Raw genomic sequence first — 26,599 nt, 5'->3', positions numbered from 1 at the left:
GTAAGACGCAAAGTGCGCAAAGTAACTGGGTATCGGCTGCCTCCGTTTAACATCGCAGTGGTGACGACGAGAAGACTAAGTAACTGCTTTTGAAACGCAAACTTCTGTACCTACGGGGGGAACCTGGCTTCAGAAATGAACACAGTTCGCGGAAAGCTTGTGTTACGCTTTTATTTGCTGCTTCTCTAGTCCTGTAGAAAAGACGTAGCGTCCTCGTTAAGCCTTATTGATCTCGACTTGCTCGATCCGGGGCCGCCATAATGAGATGCAGGCGACGGAGGAACTTTGCTTCCTGCTTCAGGGACGAAAGTTTCTCCCTTTCTAAAGGAACATGGGTTACAAGACCGCTCCTACCCTTAGGGAGGGCTATCGATTCCCTTTTTTTTTTTTTAAGAGTGCGGCCGTGCAACCTCTGCGGATGCCGCCCGGGCGGACATTGCTGCCGGCCACATTGCAGAGCCTGACCACTCTCTACCTCTTACCGACGGCCTGGCCTCTGCGCCATGGCAGTGGCGTGGTGTTCCCTGGAACTATGCCGCGCTCCAGCCAATGGGAGTTGATCCATCAATTCGCTGCTACAAACTACAGGCTTCGCTCCCTCGGACAGCGGAATTTAGGTGCCGTTTGGCGCGGCTTCAAAAGCTGATAACGCCGGTTCGCTCCACGGGACAGTTCATGCTTTCGCAATAAAATAGCAGTTCTCATTCGTAGGATTTCATTCCCGAACGGCGGTCTGTCCGAACTACCAGTACTGCATAGCAGGAGCTAGAGGAAGCAGAGCGCGTGGAGGAGTTTGAGCACGAGTTCCGCGTCAGCTTCCGGTTGGGGCAAGTGTTCTCACCAATTGAACGCGACATTTAGCCGAATGCTAACGTAGCACTTGTCCCCTATCTGTGACAGAGGCTCACTGCATAAAGATGACGTAGCCAATCAGCAAAACCGCCTTGCTCTTTTGAAATGTGTGGTAACAACACCGCGAGCGCGCTTTTTGTTTAAAGGGAAGGCGAATTGGTTTTGTATTTGAAAAATAAAACGCTCACAAATTTGGATTTGGCCCTGAAAATAACAAATATCGACACTATTATTCTTTTTTTTCTTTTAAGCTGGTGCACAGAAGTTATATAACATAATTTTAAGGTATCTCTGATGCCCCTCCTTCCCCCAGCGCAACGCCATATCGAGAGTTTTCGGAATCTCCCCTTTCGCGCACCTTCAGCGTGCCTAGCAAAGCTACACACGCGCACACTTTCACTTTTCAAAAAGGTAAAAAAAAAAGACGTCACAACTAGTGGCGTGCGCGGCGAATATACCTGGCAAGGTTGCAATTGCACGCGCTGCCCACACGTGGGACACGCGCTTGGCGGCCGAGACATCTGGGTGTGACGTAACGGCTGCCCAGAGGTTTTTTTTTTGTATTTTCTCTCGTTTTGTTACATCTTCCGGGAAGCGAACGTGATGTACAGATTGACGGGATAAAAATACTCTAGAATCCAGCTCTAATGTTTCTTATTAAAGAATCTCTTCACCTTCCCTTTTAGCGGAAAGTGCATTGTTTTGTGAAAGAGTGCCTAAATAGGACAGGCTTTTTGCTGTGCACGGCAAATAAGTGTGCAGGACTCTAAAGGAACGTAAACGTTTTGGCACACGAGTACGCTTTTAGTGACGACAGCAACCACGCAAAAAGCACGGTTTTTTCCTCGCCTCCGTGCTGTAATCTCCCCTTTCTTTTCTTCGCAAGGTTGGGAAGTGACAGCCAGTAGAGAGTGTGAGCGGCTACGCCTTGCCTTGAGTCAAAAGCACGCTCCAAAGTTTTGGCCATAAACGATAGCTGAGGATGTATTCTTCCGGCAAAAGAAAAATCGTTCAAAGGCGGACCTCAAACGGAGGGAAAACCTCCGCTACCGTCCAGTGAATGCTGTGGAAAGCCAGCGGCTGCTAGATATCGCTGACAGTGAGGAGCGTCCGGAAAACGCGTAGGACAGAGAAGAACCTCCACTATAGACCGTTTCGTTAGGGTCATAGCAGAGAGGGTAAAAGAGAAAAAAATGCACTCCCCCTCTCACCCCGTATGTCGTCCGCTCCGCCGAGTTGGCTGTAGCTAGCGTCCGGCTGGCGTGCAAACCCTGTTTAAAATCGCGTCATTTTGGAACTTTCAAGCACAGATGTGCAGATTTTGGTATGCCAGTTGTCGTGTAATACTATGCTAGATAAAAAGACTCACAGGGTCCAATTGCGCTGTTACCTGCGTGCAAATAAAAAAAAAAATAAAGAAAACTGTCAGATTGGCCGGTCTCTGGCGAAAAGTAAATCCGGTTGCTGTACCTTTTTTACTATACAAAAGTTCGTACTGGTGTAGGCCTTTAGCGACCATGAGTGGAAGCCTGAAATAATAAATAAAACGTGCTCTCCTGCCGCAATACAAGCAGTAGTTGAGGGTAGTACTGCCGGTTGACTGAACTGCTACTTAAGTAACGTAAAAAAGATATGCTAGTTAATCATTTAGCAAAATAGAACAACAGAGAGCTATGGGCTGATTTTGGAGTAGCCACAACTATTCTAAGAACGCGAACCACTTCACAACGGCAGCCACGAGCGAGAGTTCGATGTTCCGTACAGCCCGCCGATACAGCCCAAAGATGAAGAACGGCAACCTACCGGTTTGTCGTCTGCCAGCGGAGTCGGGCGCGTGCCCTCTCTCTCGTTTTACTCCGCCGAACCCGCTGAACTTCCCGGATGTGTGGAGAGGGCGCCGCGGTCGAACAAAATGGTGCCCCCCCAGAGAGCGCTAAATGGAATGGTCTATAGATGCGTTCTTTTGTTGCCTGCAGCTTGGTATGGCCTTTTTGTGACCCTTGCCGTAGTCTGGGCTATTGGGTGCCTCGTTTCCATTTCCTTCGCCTGGGGAGCCTTCACGGTGAGTGCTTATGTCTCCTACTTTCTGTGGGTCAATTTTCGCGGACGACCTGCAGTTTGGCCATCCGAAAATAATATTTTGAACTCTGAATGAATTTCAAGAAAATTTGAGAAAGACGTCTACATTTGGATATAAAGGTGATATCTTCCTTTTCATGTGAGTTCGGAAGACGCAAACAGTACGCTTTACGGTGACAGTCTTTATTGGCGGGGCTTCGCAGCGCCCCCACGGGTGTGTACCGTGTCTGAACGTCCTGATATATGACGTTCCACTGTCACGTGGAAGAATAGTGTCACGTCGAGTTACGTGACATTGTGAGGTCCTGATTCTACGTGACGTTACTTAACACCGTGATTATAGGTAAAAAAAATGAAAGACACTAAATTTAGCAGGAAGAATTACCGGCTAAATTTAGCGGAAAAAGTTTTTCGCTAAATTGAGCGGAGAATTTGTTTCGCTAGATTTAGCCGGAAATTTTCTCTGCTAAATTTAGCGGGGAATTTTTCTCCGCTAAAGTTAACGGGGAAGTTTTCTCGCTAAATTTAGGGGGAATTTTTCTCACTGAATTTAGGGGGGATTTTCTTGCCGCTAAATTTAGCAGGGAAATTTGGCGCTACTTTTAGCTGAGTGTTTTTTCCGTTACATTTAGCGGGGAATTTCGTCTGCTAAATTTAGCGCGGAAATTTACCCACTAAATTTAGCGGGGAAAGTTTTCCGTCAAATTTAGCGGGGAATGTTTTCCGCTAAATTTAGCGAGGAATGTTTTCCGCTAAATGTAGCGTGGCATTTTGTCTGCTAAATTTAACGTGGAAATTTTTCCGCTAAATTTAGCGGGGAATGTTTTCCGCTAAATTTAGCGGGGAATGTTTTCCGCTAAATCTAGCGGGAAAATATTTCCACTAAAGTTAGCGGGGAAATTTACCCATAATGCAAAGCGCGGTGGCGTCGAGTGACGTCCCTCGTGACCCCATGACGTCATTGTAGAAAACGCCCCATAATGCAACACGCTGTTACGCCAACGCCGACACGGACGTCGACGCCACTCCAGCCGGAAACGGGCGCCTAAGAGCTGCGCTCTAAAAGTTCTCCACTAAATGCTTCGTGAATTTCACCCCCGCGACACTGGATTTAGCGGGTTTATCCGCTAAATTTTAACAGTAAGATGGCAGTGTGCAGTGCGATTGTATGTATTCTGTGTGGAGAAGGTTGTGCAGCAGAACGTCCAGCGCCTCGGCTTTCGCCGCAGTTCATTCGCAGAACAAGGCAAATAAACTAATTTTTTTTAATCTTTTCTGAGGCGAGTGTGGGGTTCTGTGCTTCGGTGTGCCAACACACCGTGGCATGGCAGTATGGATTTTTTTTTTTTTGATAGCAAAGCAGTGAAGGCATGCGGATAAATATTACCGATTAAGCAGTCGTTTTCGGTTGTGGGTAATGTACATTCTGCATTTGCGCCAAATATTAGGTTCCTTTGCCGGCGCCGCGAGTGGAGTACGAAGAGAGCAAGCAAGTTGATGGTTATTACGATATGAGGGCCCGATCATTGTTGATTGGTGCCTTCAAAGAAACGTTGACTAAAGTTGACCTATACGCAATGAGATGACAGTTGACCTATACGCAATGAGATGACAGTTGACCTATACGCAATGAGATGACAGTCGACCTATACGCAATGAGATGACAGTTAACCTATACGCAATGAGGTGACAGGGCTCCGCCCTGTCAACTCATTGCGTCTACTGCCACATGGTTGACGTGCGGCTCCAGCAGTGAATCAAAGGGGAACTTCGCAGGAAAAGGTTCCAACTGCCGCGAATAAAGAACTTCGCAATTCCGTGGGTCCAAACAGAGGGAACTTCTGTGTTCAGCTCCATTTGATTACCTGCGACGTTTCCAAGTTCCCAAATGAATATTTTGAAAAGACTCGGAAGAAAGAGAGGGTGTAAGTATAAAGGCACGTAGAGAGCAGCGACGTCTTCGAAAACGCTGAGGTAATATGATTAACGAAATGAACGATAAATGTCCCGTTTTACAAATACGAGTTAAGGCATAAAATTGATAAGACTAACAACATACTGCTTGAACCCCCCCCCCCCCCCCCCCCCGACGACGCTGCTCTCTCACCCATAACCTGGCAGTTAAGTAGGCATCTCCGGTAAACGCTGTCTAATTTTTAATCCGCTACAGTTGCTGCGCCGTCGCTCATAGTGTTTTACTAAAGTTATGTATGTTTTTAGGGTGTTATGCAAATAAATCGGCAAAATTTGAGCAACGTTGTGCCATCAAATGTCGTGCGAAAGTTGGCGGAAGAGCTAGTACTTATAAAAATTTACGGAAGCCATATGAAAAATATATTTAATTCATGGCTCGTGTTTAGATGTCACAAACGTTTTTAAGGGCTAGAAAAAAAATAAAAGACGAACCTCGTGCCTGAAGACATTCTGCCTCAAAGACAGACGACAATGTGGAAGGCGCAAAACTCTAAATTTATATTGAGAATGCTCAGTAGTGAGATAGTAGTCAGGTCATTGATATCATTTTTAGGGGAAGTCCCAATAGTCGAGAAGATACGTATAAGGAGAATTAAACTACCGCATAAAATGGAGCGGAGCTCGCACATTCTAGGCGACTGGTGGATGCTGAAACAATCCGACTTGTTCTTCATCCGAACCCAGGACCTCTCCAGGTATAGATGAGCGTATACCAACTGAACCAACTAAGAGCTAGTAGTCAACAGAGCAGACGGATGTTTAAATTTGCCACCAATGTTTAGTTCATTTGGTGCAGCGCTCCGGTAGATGGGGTAGGCCCCATGGATCGAATTCCAAACTGCATGAATTTGTTTAGCTTCCACCAGTCACCTAGGGCGCCTGAGTTGTGCTCAATTTCAAGTGGAAGTAAACTTATTCTTACGAAGTTACTCGAATGATATGAGGTTTTGCTGGCTCAGTTGAGTTCCACAATCACTAGCGGCCTAATGACAGTTGGCGCCTTCCGTCTACTCCGGCCGATCGCGATTGAGTGAACTATCGTTGACTCGGTGACAGTTGGGAGATCTCGTGTAACATACATATTACTTATGCGATTTGAATCATGCACGAGATTTATAACACACAAAAAAAATTGAACCGCCCCTTTCATTTCTTACACTGCCCCCAAAACTTAATATTAGTCGAACAATCGCCCACAGAGCAGGCAACACCGCTGGGGAGCTCCAACTAGTGAAACTGCTTCATGTCGGCTTTCAGTTTCGGCGGTTGCTTGAATAAAATCAGCAGCGAGCGGTTATTTAGCACACATGATTATTACCTTGATTTTATCATAGTGAGCCAACAAAATAAAATTGCAAAGAGATAATACTTAAACCCGGCACAAAGAGCAGAAAGACAAAAGGCGCTTAGAAAAAAGCGCTGGCGCAATGTGTGTGGGTATTTGGTGCCTTCGTGTCACTAACGTTTTTACAAGCGATCTTTCGCCTTACTTTGGCGGCGCGTTTTAGAGTTTATGAGAGTGTCATAGACGGCACCACTCGCCCAATGCGTCTCAAAGATAGCGCAACAAGCGCATCTAAATATAGAGTGCTTATCGTTAAATATCAAACAGAGTAGCACTGGCATCAGCTTGTGCCTGTAAAACTGTAGATCGCTCGCGGAGAGCACAAAGAGAAATTACAGTGGTGACGATACAGAAAAGTAGAGCTGCTGCCATTCGATCCTGACAGAAAAAGACAAAAGTAAGAAGCTTGGAACCGTTCGACTCCGAAGCAGACCGGGAGCGCGTAGAGCGATACTTCCGTGCTATCAAAGTAAAGGAAGAAAAACTGTGAGCCGTTCTACTCAGCTGCTTTGTTCCCACCATGTATACGATGATAAAAAGCTACACTACTCGTGTGAGTTCTCTTCGGTACATTGAAGCCTTGCTGCAACTATGGCACTGGCAAATCCTGAGTGTTACGACGTCCTCTACGTAGCTCTCCGACCCTGCCCGTGGTTGCTAGGGCGTGGCTGGATGAAAGGCCTAGCTATCAAACTATCAAAATGAGGAAGAGGTCAACGCGGAGGCATCAGTCCAGGACCTAGTTTTCCAGTGTTCCAGCGTTTTCAATAAAATCCCAGAAGCTTTTAGGGGCTTTGCTGCCAAGATTGTTCTGAAGGGTAATTACGCGAAAGCGAACTTTTTCAGGCCTTAGTCAGTACTGTTCCCGATACTCGACTGAGGGAACGAGGAGTTGCAGCGAATGGAACTGGCGAGTCCTCTCTGGGAGTAGGCCGTGCCGGTTAAGAAATAGAACGTACAAATGCGCACTTCCCAAAACATTAAAGGCACTGTTACCACTCCCTTAGAAAAATGTCTATATTTAAAATATACCTTTAATGTATTTAAAACAACTATTTTTTCGTATTTTTCTGATCGCATTTTAAACGCATCTTTTGAACTTTGTTTAAAACCTGTGACCCGGACGCCCTAAAAGTATTGCAAAAATATATTTTAATCTTGCACAAATGCATCCTAATATGTCTCAAGAAAACACTTGAAGTGTGTTCCAAAGTGTACTAAAAATATGTTTCTCACTTGCATTATAATGCATATAGCCAGTACAATTTTCATATGTTCTATATATTTCTTAAATATTGCTAGTGAATATTCATCTCCGACCTGTAAACTACAAGCCATCCAGTTCAGCAAATGCACAAAATAGTGCTCACTTATTGGAACTAAACCAGAGACCCCTCCCAGGCTGTTAGTCACCCAAAATAGATCTGTAAAACGCATTCAGGTTCACACACATTGCAATAAGAAAATGGTTCATTTTGTACTACCGTTACAATGGCCAACTCCCTCTTTTCTTTTTATACAAAACCTAGGCTTTGCAAAAAAAAGCACAACACTATTTCCATAGCAATACAGAATTCACTTTTAAGTTTTGTGCGGAACAAAAGGCAATCAATCGCACGTGTATACACGTGCGACGAAAAAAGAACGAAAGAAAAACAACGGAAGAAACAGAACTTGTGGCTGATGGCCTTAGGGGTAGGGAGGAAAAAATAGTTTCCCCTTGTACAACTTATGGGACTCACGCACATCTAAACCAATATTAAAACGGGCACAAATAATAAAAAACGTTAAAAAAAATACTTGCTGTGTGCTGTCCAAGAAGAGCTGGTGTCCGTCTGAATAGGTCGGTGGCCAATGCTTGGAAATCTTACCCGTTGAAGGCGGCTTAGCGTCCGGCACTGGCAATGGCCGCAAAACAAAGGTTGTAGGCCTCGGCACTGAGTGTTTCGCCTTGCATTGTCGCCTGGTCGTCATCCGATCATCTCGCGAAGGCCTGCAGATTCGTGAAGGCGTTCGGAACGCCTCCGTACCGCCAGAAGGCACCGCGAAGTTCCACGAGAAATGCCGCGATGGTTGGCCAGGCGGGCGGGAAGATGGGTGCCATGTTGATTTCGCAGTCGCATCATCATGGGAATCAGCTCCTCGGCACTCGAAAAGGTACGCAAACGGCCGAGAAAAGTACCGTGCGCCTTACTCGCACATCCATAATGACTTCCAAGAACATTTCGGCGATGACTAGGCTCTTTTCCTGCTGAAATACTCGGGTACAGCTTGCCGCCAGTGGCAGGCAGATGGGGAGGCACTCACTTGATCGAATGACATTTTAGCGAACGCCCACGTTTAACCGAATGGCACTTTGGCGAATGGTTCGACGCCGCGAAGCGGTGTTTTCGAAAGGGCCAAAGGCGCTCACATTTTTGTAATGAGCCGCCGCAGACTGTCGCCGCGAAGCGGCGTAAGCGCAGCGCGGCGGTTGGGTTAACGCGCGCCCCGTTATTCGCTAAAACGTCGATTCCCTCAAATGCCGCTGTTCGCTAAAACGTCATTCGCTCATGTGATATGGACCCCGGGCAAATGGCAACCATGTTGAATCCGGCTTCACTTCACGATAAAAACGTGCACCTCAGAGCTTGAAAAACTTCGCGATCATTCCAAAAACGTATCGTATGCTTTTCTTGGATAGCCATGGAGCCCTCCTGGCAATTTTCAACGAGGATTCAGATATTTTCCGGCTAAAAAACGTAGAAACTCACGGAGCGAATGGTACAGCTGCTACCGGTAGGCCTCCTCTACAGTGGTGCCACCCTTTAAGAAGATGTGTGGATTTTTTTTTCTTTCAGTGACGGGGGTTTGACAATATAATTTGTACATAAAAAAATCTCCTTGGTCAAACTTTGCCTCGTTTTTACAAGTCAGGTTTAGTGAAAGCCTACCTCGTTTATAATTTGTCTTTTTTTGGCACCTGGGAAACGACAGTAAACGTTTATTTACATTATTGCTATTTATGTATTGTTATTGCTCTGGTTTGCGCTTCAAACATCCTGCGCATGTTCAACATATTAAATGCATGTTGTAGACGCGTTTATTTTAACCTTATAAATATATTTTTCAATGAACTCTCTCTGTATTTAATAGTATTTGTAGTATTGAGGCATATTTGAAGTGTGTTTATTTATATTTACGAATGAATTTCCATAACAGAATTTTAACTAAAATTTCTAAATATATGCTTAATGCTAAATGTAACATTTATTAATTACATAAAAATAATTGGAATACATTTTAAATGTACTAACATAATCTTCTTTTATATAAGTATATTTGAAATGCACTGGGAAAATATTTTAACGCACATACGTTTAATGTAGTTTCAGAAATACGTTTTAATACTAAATAAGAAACTAGGAAATTTATTTTTAGAGCACATTTAGTGTAAATACGTTTGAAATTCATTAGGCATATTTTAAACCAAATATTTTTCGCTAAGGGCCGTAACTGTGCCTGAGAAGTACCCCATACATCGCGTGGAAGAGATGTCTGCCAAGTTCTGTTAAGGGAATAAGCTCAGCAAACTTGACTTGAAAGATGCATACCTACAACTTGTGCTGGACGAAGCATATTCGGAATTGGTGACCATAGACACTCACTAATGTCTGTATCAGTACAATCGCTTGCCATTTGGAGGAGCATCTGGGCCGTCTGTTACCAACGCGGGGTGCACAACGTGTTACAGAGCCTCACGCATATCATCTTATATTTCTACGATATTTTTGTGACTGGCCAGAACGACCAAGACCATCTAAAGAATCTGGGCCAAGTGCTCAGTCGTCTGAAGCAATCCGAGCTGAAGCTAATCAAGGGTTACTTCTTGGCTCCCCATGTTAAACAAAGGGTCACGTCATCACATCTGTAGGGTTCCAGCCAAAGACCGAGAAGATTAAAGCTGTCCTCAAACCACCAAGATCTACGAATGTTAAGACGTCGAAGAACTATCTGGGACCAGTCAAATTAATTTATCCTCGGTTTCTGCCAAACTTGTCCAACGTGCTACCGCCACTGCGCTAGCACTTGCAACAAATACTTCATGGTCCTTAGATTTTGAGCAAGAAATTATTGTTTTCTAAGCAAGGTGTTGCTGGTGTTTAGCAATACTGGCTCATTATGATAAACAAAAACTGTGGTTGCTGATTCGCAATGTTTCGCCATACGGAGATAGGGCTGCCCTGGCCCACCGAGAAGACTCGGGGACTAAACGGTCGATGCGTTTGGTTCTCGAAGTCTTCTTTTGGGTGAGTATACCTACAGTAAGCTCAATAAAGAAGCCCTGGCCCTTATCTTCGGCGTGATCAAGTTTCTGCACCATACCCCTAGGAACAAGACTTTGAAGCTGTCGCAGATCACAAGTGTTTGCTGGGATTGCTTGATGCGGACAAGCCGGTGCCTGAAACATGTTATCTGTGTGTCCTACGCTGGGCTTTGTGATACTTTCGGCATACAGGTACAAGTTGATGTCCAGGCCTAGAACCACCATTGCGAACTCTGATGCCCTGAGTCTGTTACCGCTGTGTGTCTCTCTTTGGGCATCCCATCAAGCGGACAGCAGAAGTGCTTTTGCTCAAAGGTGCATATCCCCGGGTGCTGCTTGCATCCATTGTGGCCAATGGCATTTCAAAGGATTCACCGTTGACGAAGCTTCGAGGATACTTCTGGTCGAGAGCTGAGTTGCATGACTCGAAGCTCAGAGTTGAAGCTATAGGCAGCTCGTACAACCCAACTGAGAGAGCAAGAAAACGGCATACTGTGTGGGGCAAGAGTCGACATCTGTCGGTCCTTACAACCAGATGCACTGCGCCTCCTGCGCGAAGGTCATAGTGGAAATTTATTTTTAAATGAAGGCCGCGTACGGAGATATATCTCATTGGCATCCTTACAAGAGGGCATTATGGCTACGGTGCAGGGATATCACTTACGCTTCAAAATTGACGAGCTGCAGGACATCACCAATTATGCCGTGGCCGTCCCCAGCGAGATCTTGATCTTGCATTTATATTGATTTCGCAGGACCACTGCAGAGCCTGTACCTGCTCATCGCGTTGGGCACTTACTCGAAGTGAATCAAGGCTATATTTCTGACAACGCTGTCTGCAGAAAGCACGATTACTTTTCGGCGGGTGTTACTTGTTTACCACGGGCTGCCTGATTTCATCGTAAGCGACAACGGGCCGAAATTTGTTAGCTGCGACTTTAAGAACTTTCATTGACAGAATGGCATAAGACAGATTGAAATAACTATATCACTATGCAGCAAATAAATCAGCAGAGCGTGCGGCTCAAACAATCAAGTATAAGCTAATGAGAGCAGCTGATGGGACATTCAAGTGTCAACAAGCCCGCTTTGCCTTGAATTACAGAACAACTCCCCATGATTAACAGTGTGTAGACCAGAGGAGCTGCTCGTGGGCAGCAAATTGAAGACTGCGTTGACTTTGCTGCATCCAGCCCTGAGGTCAACCATGTCGGAAAGGCAGTTGACGGAAAATATAAAAATATGGCCCATGACAGGGGTGCTCGATTGGCACAATATGCCCATCGCCGAAATGCGTTTCATGAGCTTAACTTTCTACAGCGAACACCATGGATGCCAGCAACTGTGACCGGCATACCATGTGATCACATCACTTATGCTGCACTGCCAGATGACCGGTGTTGAAAACGCCGCTAAGGACACCTGCATCCTGTTCATGCTCAAGCCGCTTTGTCATGGGACCACCAGGGGCACGTAACCGAGCGGGGCTCAATTACTCTGCCACCAGGTGCATAGCCAGCGAAAGAGGCCACTTCTTTTGCTAACGTAACGCCATCTCAGTCCTTGTCCCCGCAGATGCGACTGTGGATGCCTTTGTCGAAGTTGTGCATCATAGTGTTGAATGTCGGGAGGGAGAAGCTTCCACTACAGTAACACCACAGCTAAGAAAGAGCAGTCAGATAAGAGAAATAGTTGTGCATAATTCGCCTTGAAAAGGGACTTCCGCCGCTTAGTAAGATGGGAGAGTGTGATATAATGTCGGAGATGGCATCACTTGCTATATCAGTCTCAAAGATAGCGCCAATAGAGCCTTCCAACTTAAAGCACCCTCGATCATCTGCAACGGTGCGCACCGTGGCACCGAGGTGCACCGGTGGGCACCGTACGTCCTCAACCAATGGACAGCAACTCTCCCGGTGCGGCCTTTCGTTGCCCCAGCGCCCACCAAGAAAATCGACGGTTCGTCGGGTTTGAGTGCCATCAGGCATTCCGGCCGAGAGCTGGAATCGAGGAGATGGAGGGAATAGCAGACCCACAGTCTATCGAGATGGCGACATTGCGAAAACGAATGCGTCCCGCAGCGCCACTCGATCCACTCCTCAGCTCTTCTGACAGTGAGGACGACGAGCTTCTCACCATTGCCGTGATTGCAGGTGATTGCTGCGGTGGCAAGGAGCGCCCGAAAGTTATGAACTTCGTGGAAAGCGTTTTCACGCGTTGGGATGACACCTAAGATACAGCTATTATCTGGTACTGTTTCTTGATAGTCCACAATGTTCATTTGTGTGGGATCACTAAATCCGCGAGCAAAACAAAAATAAATTGACAGCAGACGGGAACCGCGCGCGGAAATACGCAAAAAAAAACTAACAAAACGCGAGGTGACGCATGGTTGCGGTCGTCGCGTTGCACCGGCGCGGCGCAGCTTGTCCTCGACGTTGCACGGACTTCGCGCTACACGACCGAGGAGCGTTGTACACTGTCCTGGTTTTAGGACAATTCCGGTGCTAGTAAATCGAAGATGCTATGGTTTAGCGTCGAATATTAAACAGTAGTACTGTACATATTTGAAAATCTGTGCTCCTGTAGAACGCCATCTGTAAACACGAGGATATATATTACAATTTTGTTAGCGAGAGGTCACACCAAAAATTTATTGAAACACAAGAAGCTGCTACTGTGTTTGCGAGCAGTGTTGGTACTTACATACGACGGGAAATATACAAAATGATGTTTGAACCTACTTTCGCGTGGCAGAAGTAAATTGCGATGCAATCAGCACTCGGTGCATGCACAAATAGCAACTCTATTAGTTCATATTATTATGTTTAGGCCTATTGCAATAGTTCAGTGGTATTTGTTTATTCAAGCAGATAGTATGAGCTTTTAACTCTTAGATCTATACGCCATTTCAAATTAGAGCCCTGCGTAGATAAATCGCAGCCTGCGGGACCGGATTATTCGGCATGAGGCTAACGCATCAGCACAACAGTCAAAAGCACTTTTAACAGCCGTGGAGTTTTTGGTTGAAGCGAATGCGCCAGCTCTTGCACTGCCTGAACTACTTCAACGTCTTCAGGAGAACTAAACCTAATGTATTCTTGATGAAACGTTTCGCCTTTGCATAGTGACAACACACTTTTTGTTTGTCTTCGCTGTGGCCTGATTTGTTGTTTCTTCTTTGTAGGGTCAACGCCGTTACATTTTGCCTCACTTGGTGTTTAAAGGCATCCTCCACGGAATCGAAGGCGCCATTTTTGTCTTCATCATTGTAATTGCAGCATCCGATGTGAGTCCTTGTTTCGGGTCTGTGATGTCTCTGGATGTATTAGGATGCAAGAACTTACGCAACTATAGCTTCTTGGCATCAGAGGTTCAGCTTATCAACAAATTATACATTTCCAGATATTAGCAAACAAACTCCAAGTGGCGCAGTGTCCTTCTCAGTCTTGGGATGCTCCCAAGGCGTACTGCCCGATGGTGAACCTTGTCACCATAATCTGAACCTCTCGGGGGCACCAGCCACAGCTCTGGCGACTTCGCACCGCAGATTGAAGACGCTAGATATCAAAATTGGCTGCGTGCTTCGTCATTCTATTGAATCCACCCGAAGTAGGAGTATCCCCCCCTCCCCGATAACTTTATCGGGGGGGGGGGGGGGGGGGTGATACTCCTACTTTAAGTGGTGAATAAGGCAGGATGAACCTTAGTCATTCAGAGCCAGGGGTGGATCGTGCTCTTTGTCCACGTGGTGCCTAGGGCAGGGTTTTCAATAGAAATCCATTCCATCACACTCTTGTCTTTTTGTGGCACTGAGCCTGCTCCATTTCAACACCCCTTGGATAGATAGTCTTTGTGCTAAATTTTCTAGGTCACCAAGAGATAGGAAGCGAGCTTTCTTGTCCTTTCCACTCCTCGTTTCCTGCACTTCTACGCCACCTGTGCCTGCTCCGTCATTTTTTGTCTTTCCACCCCTCTCTGCTCCGTGCGCTTTCTCAGACCACCGGCTTCTGCTCTTCCCGTCCCCGCATGCTCGTTTCGTAGCTTGGTCACCAGCGCACTCAGCTTCCACAGCGGAGACCAGGGTTGAATCCCTGGCACAGGCTGCCACTGATTTTTTTTTTTTTTTTTATTGTTTAGCGGTTAAGTACTGACCGACCTACCCATTTAGTGCTTACGCGGCTCCCGAGGTTTATAGGTCTGTAAATCTACCGCTTTGATATCGGTTTTAAAAATGTTTACTTAAAAAAAAACCGTTAAAATGAACACACGGTGGCAGCATAAGAGCAAGTGGCTGGCTTCGTGGCTTTCACGTTAGCGACAGTATCCATGTGTCTGTGTGTGTGTGTTTTTTTTTTTTTTATTCTTTCATTCATTTTATTTATTTCCCCTTAACGGGATTCTGAACCTAAATTTGGATTTCGCAAAATAAGGCCGCAGAAGAATTCAACGGGACACTACGAACTCCAAAACTTCACTCGTACATCGATACCTCAAACGGATGGCCATATTTTTGAAAAAGAAGGGCGGGAGCAAGGGAGTATAGTGATTACACGATTATTTTCAAACAGTTAAGAACGAGGGGATTCGGCTCGCTTCTCTCTTCCTCGCTTCTCTCCTCCTCGCTTCGGTTCACCTGCTCGAGGGGACGAAGCAAAGAGGAGAGGGAATGGGAATTGCGACGTCACATGTCTCGTCGGCCTGGTCGGCCATGTTCAATCGCGAGTGCTTCTTTTCCAAAAATACGGCCATCCGTTTGGGATATCGCTGAATGAATGACGTGTCGGGTTTAGCAGCATCCCGTCTATCGCTCCAGTCTTGTTTTGTGAGCTACAAATTTCGGTTCAGCATCGCTTTTAATTTTTTTAAGGGCATTATACTGTGTGTGTGTGTGTTTTTTTTTTTTAAGCCTAACAGTTTTGTATTAAAATCTCCGTGAAAGCCACACTTTGCGGTATGTGCAGGTGAGTCAATAGGCCAGGTGGACACCATTTATGGGCTAATCGTAACGATCATTCGGCTAATTAAGTAAAATTTGTTAATTACCTTTTTAGTCGGAGCAAAGAGACGAATTGTTATAATCAGAAACTTGCTGAGTGTCATTGAAAAACACACAAAAAATATTTTTTGAGGGATATAAGGCAGGGGCAGTGTTCTATGGCGTTCCCAAAAAACGCTCCATTTGGATGTGTTTCTAGGTTTTGGTTCCTTACGGTAGCTCATGTCTGCGCCGCGATCCTGCTGCCATGAGATTCATTAGAATAGATCTAGAACATGGCCATGGTTAATAGTGCACAGCTGCAACCATACACATCCCCCTTCCCAATATTCTCTTTATTGATAACGATTCTCGCCGGAACTGCTGGACGATCCAGGACTCTGTGGCCGAAATATAATGCAAAGACATCTACGCGCGACACACCCTCAAACCTTTGCCGCGTCGAAAATTCTTCATCGATATCCAAGCGTGAGAAGGCACAGAGACGCAGCACTCGGCGTTCCAAGGAAGCTTTCATCACGCCGCGAGACCACCGAAACTTGCTTTCGACGAGTTCTGCCCTTACACACGACTTCACGCCCATTCCACTCGCTGAACACATCCACACGGCGTCAATTCTTGATCGGTATCCAGGCGTGTGAACGCACATAGACGCAGCACTTCGGCATGCCTAGGGAGCTTTGATCACGCCGTGATACCGGAGAAATTTGCTTTCGACGAGTTATGGCTCTTGCCTGCGGCACTGCGCGTTCGTAAAGATTTCCTTGTGTTTTCAACAGCAAGTCTCACTGTTTGTACAGGGTTTAAAAAAAAAAAAACTCTCTTCAGCGAATGACAACTAACGAGTAAAAAACGAGTCTTCAGCACGCTACCACGAGCCTCTGCAACGCTAGCTAAAACGCAATTTCGCCGCATGCAAGATGGCCGTCCTGTGGCCGCGCTTGCCGAGAGGCAATGCGCGATCCAGCAATTGGCATAGAGATCAGTGGCAGACGGCATTTAAGCTGCGGAAGAACACTGCGGCGCAGCGATACGATGTGCGTGCTGAGGCCATTCCCGCGTGCTTTTCAATGGGCGGAACGCGAACAAAATGAGTTCAAAATAAGGACTTAGGCGCGAAACACATGTACGACGAAACCGTCCGATCCGACGTGCGGACTGCCGGAATGACCTTGGGGGGCGAGGGGGTTCCGTAGCATCGGAGCGCGTTGAAAACCCTCGGCTCCGACCGTCGTATTGCGCGGTCGGACGTCGGATCGGACGGTTTGGTCGTACGTGTGTTTCGCGCTTTAACGCAGAAGGCTGGTTTTCTCCAGCCCTTCATAATTTGACCAGCCTTACACGAAAAGCATGTTTTTTTACCAACCCGCAACGTTTTTTTTTTTTTTGTTTTTGTTCTTTTTGTTTTTTTTTTGTGATTGGAGTTTAAATTATTATACTGCCCGCCCTACTTCTCTTCATCCTACGAGGTAGGCGAGGGGGTGGGTGGCTTCGCGCCGCGACCACCGGGGAGCAGGACCGCGGCGTGAAGAAGCGCTCCGATCAGAAAACGAAACCTAGAAACGCGTTTAAACTGATCGTTTTTTGACAACGCCGTAAAATGCTGCCCTGTCTTATACCTTTCTAAGTGTTGATTTAGTGGTTTCGATGACGCTTAGCAAGTTTCTAAATGGAACCATATGCATATTCTCACTAATTGAAACGTTCATTAACCCAATTTACTTAATTAATCGACTGATCGCTATAATCCACCGGACCGTATAATTCACCGGGGCGAACCGGATCAGTGTAGCTTACACGGCGTTTTTTAAACAAATCTGAAAAGCTTAACACAACACCCTGTATAAGGGTAGATATTTTTATATTACACAAGAAAACTATATTTACACACAAAAAAAACAAATACTTTCAGAACAAGTATTTAAAATGTAAAAAAAAACGAATATTAAAAAAAGTGATTTTGTGCGTGATTAAAAAAGTGAAAGCCGTTTACAAATCCCTGTAACGCCGAATTGGAGTGCAGCTCTTGAGGAGGAGGAGGGGAGGGTAGACCCCTCCTCCTTCTCCTCCCCTCATTCTTTAATATGCCCCGGGGGGGGGGGTCACGTGACCACGGGGGGGTGTCACGTGACTTCGGGCGGGGAGGGGAGTCACGTGACCTTGGGGAGGCGTGACCTGGGGGTCACGTGACCTTGGGTGTCACGTGGGGGTCACCTCAAGGTCACGTGACCCCCAAGGTGACCCCCACGTGACCTCAGGGGGTCACGTGACCTAGAGGGGTCACGTAACCTCGGGGGGTCACGTGACCTTGGGGAAGAGACCACGTGACCTCGGGGGTCACGTGACCTTAGAGGGATCACGTGACCTGGGGGTCACGTGGGGGTCACCTTGGGGTCACGTGACCTTGAGTTGACCTTGGAAGGGGTCACGTGAGATTGGAGGTCACGTGACCGGGAGGGGTCACGTGACCTTGGGGAGGAGACCACGTGACCTCGGGGTTCACGTGACCTCAGAGGGGACACGTGACCTTGGGATGACCTTGGTTACGCCGACGGCGACGCCGACGCCGCTCAAGCCGGGAACGGGCCCCTAAGAGCTGCGCTCTAAAACAAAACAGAAATCTCCGTGACGTCACGTGACCCCGGTGACGTCACGTAACCCCCGCGACGTCACGTGACTTCGGTGATGTCACGTGACCCCTGTGAGGTTACGTGACCCTTGTGAGTTGACCTGACCCCACTGTTACGGCGACGCGACGCCGCTCGGAGGGACAAGTAGCACGCAGGATGAGGAGGTGAGGAGGAGGGAGGAGGGGTACACCCTCCCCTCAGTACCCTTACCTCCTCCTCCTCCTCCTTATGAGCCGCGCTCTAGTTCGGTGTTACAGGGGGTTGTAAGCGATTTTCTTTGTTGCGATAATTAGTAATTTTCCAATTACTTTTCCATTAGAGCAATTTCTACTCTACTGAAATTACTTTTGAGGTCAATACTCAGTAACTTAACCTAATAACTTTTTTTTAGTAACTTGTACATGTCTGGTCTCTGCTAAAGTTTCGTGAAGTTTCAATGACAGTTTGGTTTCGCTCCCACTTTACCATTTGAGAACGCGGACTGACGGTTATGCTTTGACCTAATGTCCGGCCAGCTCGATACATATGCCGTGAGGGCGGTATTTATGTACCGGTCACCTTTTGAAGATATATAGTTTGTTGGATTAAAATCGAACATTTTGTATATTTCCTATACAATTTTTCACTCGTACGATGTTCTCTAACCGCAAGCTTTTATAATGGTATCCTTTCTCAATGTTTTAAACAAAATCAAATCTGGTATTTTGTTTTGGCACTACATGTACAGACGTGAATAAAAGTGAAGTTTCACTACGCCTTCTAGAAGCACAAACTTCATCTGCTTGTACATCCCAAAGTTAAAACGTCCAATAAATTATTGACATGCCCTTTCAACTTCTCTATAGAGGGTGTGTCCGAATGCTATTAAGGCATAAAAAGAGCCTACAAATGAGCAATGAATGAAGTGCGATTAAACATTTTACAAATGTGTTTTTATCGGGTACACTTATTATACCCAAATTTTATGAGCGGGGGTTTCTTGAAAACATATGAAATCCAAAGGACTCCTGTTATTCTTATTCGCAGAGAGGAAAACAGAGACAAACTATCTGGTTGACGTTGTTACTCATGAATTGCGCAACATGGAAAAAAAAGTTTCAAAACGTTCTTAAGTGGAACGCCCAAAAACAGATCCAGCAGCTCCGAGTGTGTTTTGTGCCATCTGTCAGTCAGCGTCAACCAGACGGTTAGTTTCGTTTTTTTTTTTTTTTTTTTTTTTTTTTGCATATAAATAGCACATTTACATCTTTCTAATTTTTTTTTATTTTTTTTTTTACTGAAATTCACATTAACGAGTCTTTACTATGGCACATGCGTTCCTAAAGACATACTTGTGGAAAGTGTGATGGGCTCCGTTCATCAGCCTAGTTATGAATTGTTGTTTTACGCCTGACTGTGCTTGGCAAAACCCGGCGGAACTTATAAGGTTCAAGATAAATCACCGACCACTGATGTTAATACCTAAAACGCTGAGAGGAAATCGAATTCGCGTCAAATGTGGCCCGTTTCGTTCTCTTGTCGACACGCCATGTATGCTAATTCTGAACGACATTTCCCGTCATAAAGCAGAAACCGATTTGCTTCATAGCCGCGTTCTTTGTGTTACACCGGCGTAGCGTTCGTCCCTTCCCCAGAAGTAGCAACATAAAATCTCTCACCCCAAAATGTCATGAAAGCAAGAAGCACCTTCTCATTGCACAGTTGTTGATTACTTGGCAAGACAATTTGATTACCCTGTGGCCATAAAAATAGAGAATCTGAATTCCAATATATTAAAGCACCGCCTAAATACGCCTTGACTTGCTTTGCAGAATTCACAGTGGCTATTTGGACTCGCTGGTGCATTCGCCTTTTCATTGGCTCTTGGGGTAAGTGCTGTCTCTCATTTGTTTTTCGATAAAAATTGTTAAACAGGAAGCAAGTTTTAGTTGGAGAGTGTTGTAACGATGAGAGCAAGCAGTTGTCCGCCATTTTGATAATCGGATGCTAAATGTGTAAGACAAACAATAGGGTGTGTCTTTTGGACGCCCAAACTCTACCACGCGTTCCTTGTCTATTCTCGAGCTATGGCAGTGCGTGCACGAGCGAAGCGCGTGACACGCGGAAGCTTTATCGAAGGTCGGAAGCTCGTGCTGGGGCTGGTGTGACTGACACTCCTCCATGCCGCTCTTACCTTGTCAGAGACTGTGGTGTTATCACAGAAGAAGTGAGGTTTAGTGGGGCACAAACGCACATCCTTCGATATTAGTGTATATCGATGTTGTTACACGGAAGTTCCTCTAAGCTGCCTGTTAGGTGAAAAAACTAACAAATCGTAACTTTTATCTCCCAAGTTCAATAATGCATTGAACGCAGCATTTAGACAGTTGTTGAAATAGTCGTTCCGGGAAGTGAAGAACAGATTGCTCATTGTTTGCCCGCAATAATTCGCGGGGAAATTGGTGTCACGTAACTTGACGTCAGGTAGCGTCAAGACATGGTATTACGCGACACCACGAATTGATATCTTGACGTCACGTAGCGGGGCCACGTCGCGTGAGGTGAGATCACATGACGTCAATTTCTCCGCTCAATCTCCGAAGAAATTGAAGTATCGTGACCTAACCTCGTGTAACATAACTACATGACGTGGCAGGCACCTTGCCAGGTCGTAGTGTCACATGGCGTGAAATGTTTTCCTAAATATTTTGAGAAATTGAAGTCATACGCGTAACAAAGTCAAGCGACTTCGCCACGTGAAGTGACGTCAGGTTGTCACGTAATATCATGACGTTACACGATGTCAATTTCCCCGCTAAATTTACTGTAAAAACGCACGGACGGACGGGCGAACTAATGTCTAGGAGTAGGGGCTGCCGTTGAAAAGAATTCAACATTTGAGAAGGTTAAAGAACCCAGGAACATCGGATTTCGCCTGTCACGATGGACCTTTTCCGAGAAGCGTTCTGCGCACACGCCAGCGCCCGATGCTAAGCGGCGGAAGTCGGCACGAAATATCGAGGAAATTCGGAAAGAGTATGTGGATCAGCGAGTAGAACACGTGATTGAAGCATGTATATCATTACCTTAAACAAAAAAAGAAAGTGGACGGACAGAAAACATGACGTTTGGGTGAACGCCACAAATACTCCTGTTTAAAGTCGCGTTGGGCACGCGCCACAACTCAGAGAGCGAAGAAACTGGTAGCGTAGATCCCATTATCAATTGGTAGCGCAGGTGGGTCAGTTCTTAAATTTTTAGTTCGTGCAGCCATCGGTATGTGGAAAAGGTTCATTGTAGTAACTCTGGTGCACGCCGGCACTCCTTACGTGCTTCACGATTTTTTTTAATTGACTAATTTAGTGGTTTTCATGACGTTCTGCAAGTTTATAATTTCCACTATAGGCTCATTTTTACTAATTGAAATATAGTTCAAACATTTAAGTTTATTATTTTCCTTATCGTGAATATTAGATCCCCGTATTAAGTCCCCTTGACCGTATTACTGGCCTGCATAGACCGCGCTAGTGTACCATCAACTGATTTTTTTCTTAAATAAATATGTTGAAAGTAAAATTAACAATTCGTATATCTTATGAAAATATTCCGAGGATGCGTAAGCACTTCTTACGAGTTGTGAATGCAAAAGCATGAATGCCATTCTTCCGCTCCCTTACTTAGTCCGCGGCGTACTGGCGTGGACGGCCACGTTTCGCTACTGCCGATGTTGCGGCCGCCGACGATATAGATGCCTCAGGCGCCGCCATGTTCCTCGGCGCCGAGAAGAGCAAAAGCGGCTACAGCCAACGCCACCGGCCTCCCCCCCCCCCCCCCCCCCCCCCTCTCCGGCAACGCCGGACACGAGAGCGGCCTCCGAGCGCGCGCTTGGGGGGGGGGGGGGGGGGGGGGGGGCGGTCAGCTAATTTATTTTATGACAATATTTTACAATTTAGCCGTCCATCCCACTCTTCCATTATTGTCACCGACAAAATAAGAAGGGCAGACCGCATTTATTCCGAACGCCCGGCCTCCTGCGCGCGCCTCATTCTTTTCGCCGTGATTCTGGTGCGCTCGCGCGCACGAAGTGCATGAGACGACGAAGCATTGTCCGTCATCTTTTCATCAACTACAGTGTACTAGAATACTGTACATCAATGCCATTCTTAAAGTCAGTAATGACCAAGCCTTCATAGTGTGTGCAGATGCCATTGATTCAACGGTTGCTCAAGTCGGAAACCTAACATTCCAGTTACTGTACACATGGATTAACTTAAATTTCCTGCATATTAACACATCTGAAACTAAGCCAGTCTTTTAATACCCAAAATTAAATTTAGAATGTCTGCTGCAACCTTGTAAAAGGGCCGTTTTTGTTTGAAACATTAGGAAATTGAAAAGAAATATTTGTACAGCATTGAATGGTGATGAATTGAAGGATATAGCAAAATATATCACAAGTGCAACAAATTTAACTTTAAGCAGAAAGTTCTTTCTAAAAGACCACGAGCCTGGAAGGCCCCTTCGTGCGGTCAATAATGAGAGTTGTTTCAAAGTTTCTACAACGAGGGTTTAGTTATGCAAGTTTAGGGAAGTCGCCATACCTTAGTAATTCAAATTAATCCATTGGCATTTTGTGGACTCATCATGGGATGCGTTGTGCGGTGTTAACGATGGATAGTAAGGACTTGTACTATTCCTTGGAAAAAGACACGGTTAAGGCAGATAGTGAGGGAGTCATTGGAGCTGAATCTCGTTAAGTTTCATTCGAGCTCAGGTATATCGGTTGAACGCTTCTTAACAATCCTTGAGTATTATTTGAAATCATTGGCAGTGGAGTACGAAGGAAGAAAGTATAACAAAAAGAAGGTGTTTGTATAGGGTCATCAGTCGCACCGATCTTATTAGAAATTTACCTAATGTCATTGAATCGTGTAGTGCACGATAATTTACAGGCGTTGTCAGCGAGTATGACAATAGTGAGAAGATATGTAGATGAGAAGCTGGTGTGGTACATTTATGGAAAGTCTATCAGAAACCATAGAAGATGTGATTGCGTCAACGGCTCCAGAATAATTGAAGTTTACAGTGAAATCACCGGAGAAAGATCCTCTATAGTTTCCACATTTTTTTGTATTCACGGGAATCAATGGTTAGGTTAGGAATATGAAAAAGGAAAATCGAAAAAGCGGTTTTGCCAATATCAGTTGTCATTCGATGACCGTAAAGGCTAGGGTTGTAAAGCCATTGTTCAGAAACACTTTAGAAAGGTCGTGTGGCCATCATATCCCTGAATCGGTAGAAAGGCAGTGGAAGAAGATTATTGGTGTTGATATGATGACAGTTTTATCGAACGGCATTACGAATTGTTTTTCAGAGGCAGGAGAGAAAGGAAACAGAAATTAAGGAACAGTTTTACTGTAATCTTATATTTTTATGAGATTTCTCACAACTTGAAGGCACGTGCGATGCAGTTTGGCGTGGACAGGGTCTTTAGTTCAGTTTTGAGGTTAAGCTAATTGACGACATTTCAAACAGTAATAAGTGAGTGCAAAAAAAGCCCGTCGGGAAAAATCGCTATGTTGCGAGAATGCTGTTGTGCATGAAACACCATTGGAGTGTGGGTTTAAGTGCGTAGGACAGACGTCACGCTGCATCAGTGACAGATTAAACGAACTAAAACGAAATGTGAAGAACAATGCAAAATATTCAAAAAAATAGCGAAACATATCCATGAATGTTACAACTGTACGGAGCTCTGGGCGGAGACTGAAAGTATACGCGAAAAGAGAAACGATGTAACTCGCTCTTAGCCCTTTTCCTTATTCCTTTCCAAGGCTCAGCCACCATGTTTTACAACACAGGCGTCTGCCTTTTTCCGCGGCTGGAATGTTCTTTTCAGCGCGTGTCTCGCGCATCGAGTCTTCTTTTTTATTATTATTTTATTAACCAATCTGCGGGTGTTTGCGTCCCCACGGTGGAAAGCGAACACCCAGGAGGTGAATCCAACTCTGGCGTATAGTTCGAATTTTAGGGTCACGATACACAGGTTCTCCAAAAAAGAATTTATTAAAATCATATTAGTTTTATTATTTCACTGACCTGATAGGGCCAATACGGAGCTTTTTTTTTTTACAGATATACTTCTTTGTGGTGGTGCTGTCCTACTACAAGCAACTGGGACTTCCAAAGCAAACGGTGACACCTCCGGCTCCACCCCAAGTGCAACAGACTACTCCAGCTCCAGTGATAGCGTTGCGCGAACAAAAGACTGTCGTGTATACCCTTAAGGTACAGGAGACTATGGCCGTTCATTGCGTATGACCGTTATACAGTGTTGGCGGTAAAGCGTTACGAGTAACGGCGTTACCGGTAACGCGTTACTTTTTTTGTTAACGTAGTAACGTACTCGTTACTTTTCCAAAGAAGTAACGGGTAACGCACTTACGTTACTTTTTTTGAGTAACATGTAACGAAATTACAATACGTTACTTTACTTCCAAAAACTTTAAAAAATTAAATTTTAATTGTTTTGTGTGTTTTTAAGTGCTCAGTCATAAATTCCTTAGTCAAAAAATGCCGCTGCCTTCCACTTTTCTCTGACGTCGGTGCTCGTCAGATTTGACGGCACACGCCACCTGCCACTGGTTTTCTCCCGCGGCTCGTTGACCTCGCTACCGCCGTCGCCTCGGCTGGAAGGCCAAAAAGGTCCGGCTTCGGGTGGATTTGGGAGATTCCTGCGTCGAAGCCTGCGTTTCGCTTCCCGCTGGGAAATAGAATGACACCTTCGTGTCATTCCCTTTCCCGTTTTCCATGTTATAAATCAGCTTCATATATACTTACGCGTTTCTTCCTGTAACTATTCGGGTGAAACTTTAAGAGAGGGTGATTAAGTTTCCGCATGGACATATTTTAGCTATGGCGCTTACGCACATATCAAGCGTCGAAACAGCAAATTTTTTAGTTTGTGAATAAAAAGTAACGCAACAGTAACGTGCGTTACTTTTTATCAATAATGGTAACGGTAACGGGTTCCTTTCATTTTGAGGTAACGTAGGTCGGTAACGCGTTACATTTATTTGCAAGTAACGAGTAACGTATTTAGTTACTTTTTTTCGGTAACGCATACAACACTGCCGTTATATAATATTTCTGGCGCTCTAGAATGGACTTTGGGTTCACAATGGGTCTCTTTGCTTACAGCGCGTAAAGGCAAGCTAGTTTTCTTTGAAACAATTGATTTTTCTTTTTTGGGGGGGGTTTGCCACACTGCGGTTTGTGGCGTGATGTTTTGGACATACCCATCTTATCTTGGATCTTTGCATCGAGTTAAGCGTAGCGTCTACATGGTCAAAAATGCGCACGAATAGAAAGGAACAGTGAAGAGGGAAAAGAGAAGAGACAAACGCAAACTCACAGCTCACACCTCCGTGTGCTCGGGTGCCTCTGTGTGAGTATGGCCTCGGCTCGAGCTGATACCGCGGGCTGTTCATTTTTCTTCCTTCAATACATCGAGTTGTGAGTTTGCGCTTGTCTCTTCTCTCTTCCCTTTTCACTGTTCCTTGCTATTTGTGCGCAATTTTAACCATGTTCAATCATTACCAACTCGCCCAACTAACCACCTTACTTAGTGGCTACTGTTGGCGAATTGCTCGAGTGTTAAGGGGGTCCTGCAAGGACTTTTTTACTGGTTTTTAATTTGCACAGAACCTGAGTGCACTGAAGGTAGTAACTTAATGAAATTTTTCTTTTCTCGAGTTTCGCTTTATTTCAAAAAGTTATGAAAAAATAAAAAAACGAAAAGAAGCAAAAAGTAACCTCCTTCATGACGACCTTGGTCGATTGAGTGGCCGTGAATTAGAGGAGGGGCAATGAGCTCAGCAAGCGCTCACGGCTGCCGCACTCCGTGTCGACGGCTCGAGAGGCTCCACTAAAGCATGTTCTGGATAGGCTGTATGAAACGGGCATCCAGGGCGGCTCGCATTGTATTTGCTGCGCGATTAAACACTAATTTGGCAGGACACTTCGTTGACCACAAACGACAGAAAACACGGGGAAAAGATCAACTCAGAACGGGATATACTCCGCGCTGTCATTTCGCCAAACGGCCAAACCGCAAGCCAAACCTGCCCGCTAAAGGCCTTCGGAATGCTCCGAATGGGTCGGATCCTCGAGCCGTATACGACCGCAGCGCTGCCGCGTATATCCGGGACCTTTCTACGCTCTCCGCCCATCGGTGCCTGAACCCACTACCCCTTCCTAGTATGTGCCGCCTTTTCCACCACTTGATGGCGGGTATGTCAACGGATCATTTCTTGTTGCCGTGCTTTATAAACTTCATTTGTTCCTTTTCTGATCTAAACTACTGAACAAACACTGCTTTCATAAATATTTGAAACGGTTCGCGCCACTCATATTTTGTATTTCGACTAAAAAGA

The 26,599-nt window shown here is 45.6% G+C and overlaps 1 protein-coding gene across 1 annotated transcript in view; it reads left to right on the top strand.

The window, feature by feature from the left end:
- Positions 1-24,485, top strand: part of LOC115325200 — an 89,814-nt gene extending 65,329 nt beyond the window's left edge. Inside the window, exons 3-6 of the mRNA XM_029985878.2 lie at positions 2,829-2,914; positions 13,744-13,845; positions 19,997-20,053; positions 24,300-24,485. Of these exons, the coding sequence (XP_029841738.2) occupies positions 2,829-2,914; positions 13,744-13,845; positions 19,997-20,053; positions 24,300-24,485 (431 nt within the window). The remainder of the gene's footprint in view (positions 1-2,828; positions 2,915-13,743; positions 13,846-19,996; positions 20,054-24,299) is intronic.
- The last annotated feature ends 2,114 nt before the right edge of the window (positions 24,486-26,599 follow it).

This window comes from Ixodes scapularis, unplaced genomic scaffold, assembly GCF_016920785.2.
Source record: "Ixodes scapularis isolate PalLabHiFi unplaced genomic scaffold, ASM1692078v2 PGA_scaffold4__175_contigs__length_147842914, whole genome shotgun sequence".
NCBI classification, from domain to species: Eukaryota; Metazoa; Arthropoda; class Arachnida; order Ixodida; family Ixodidae; genus Ixodes; species Ixodes scapularis.
This window is presented reverse-complemented; position numbering and strand designations above follow the sequence as displayed.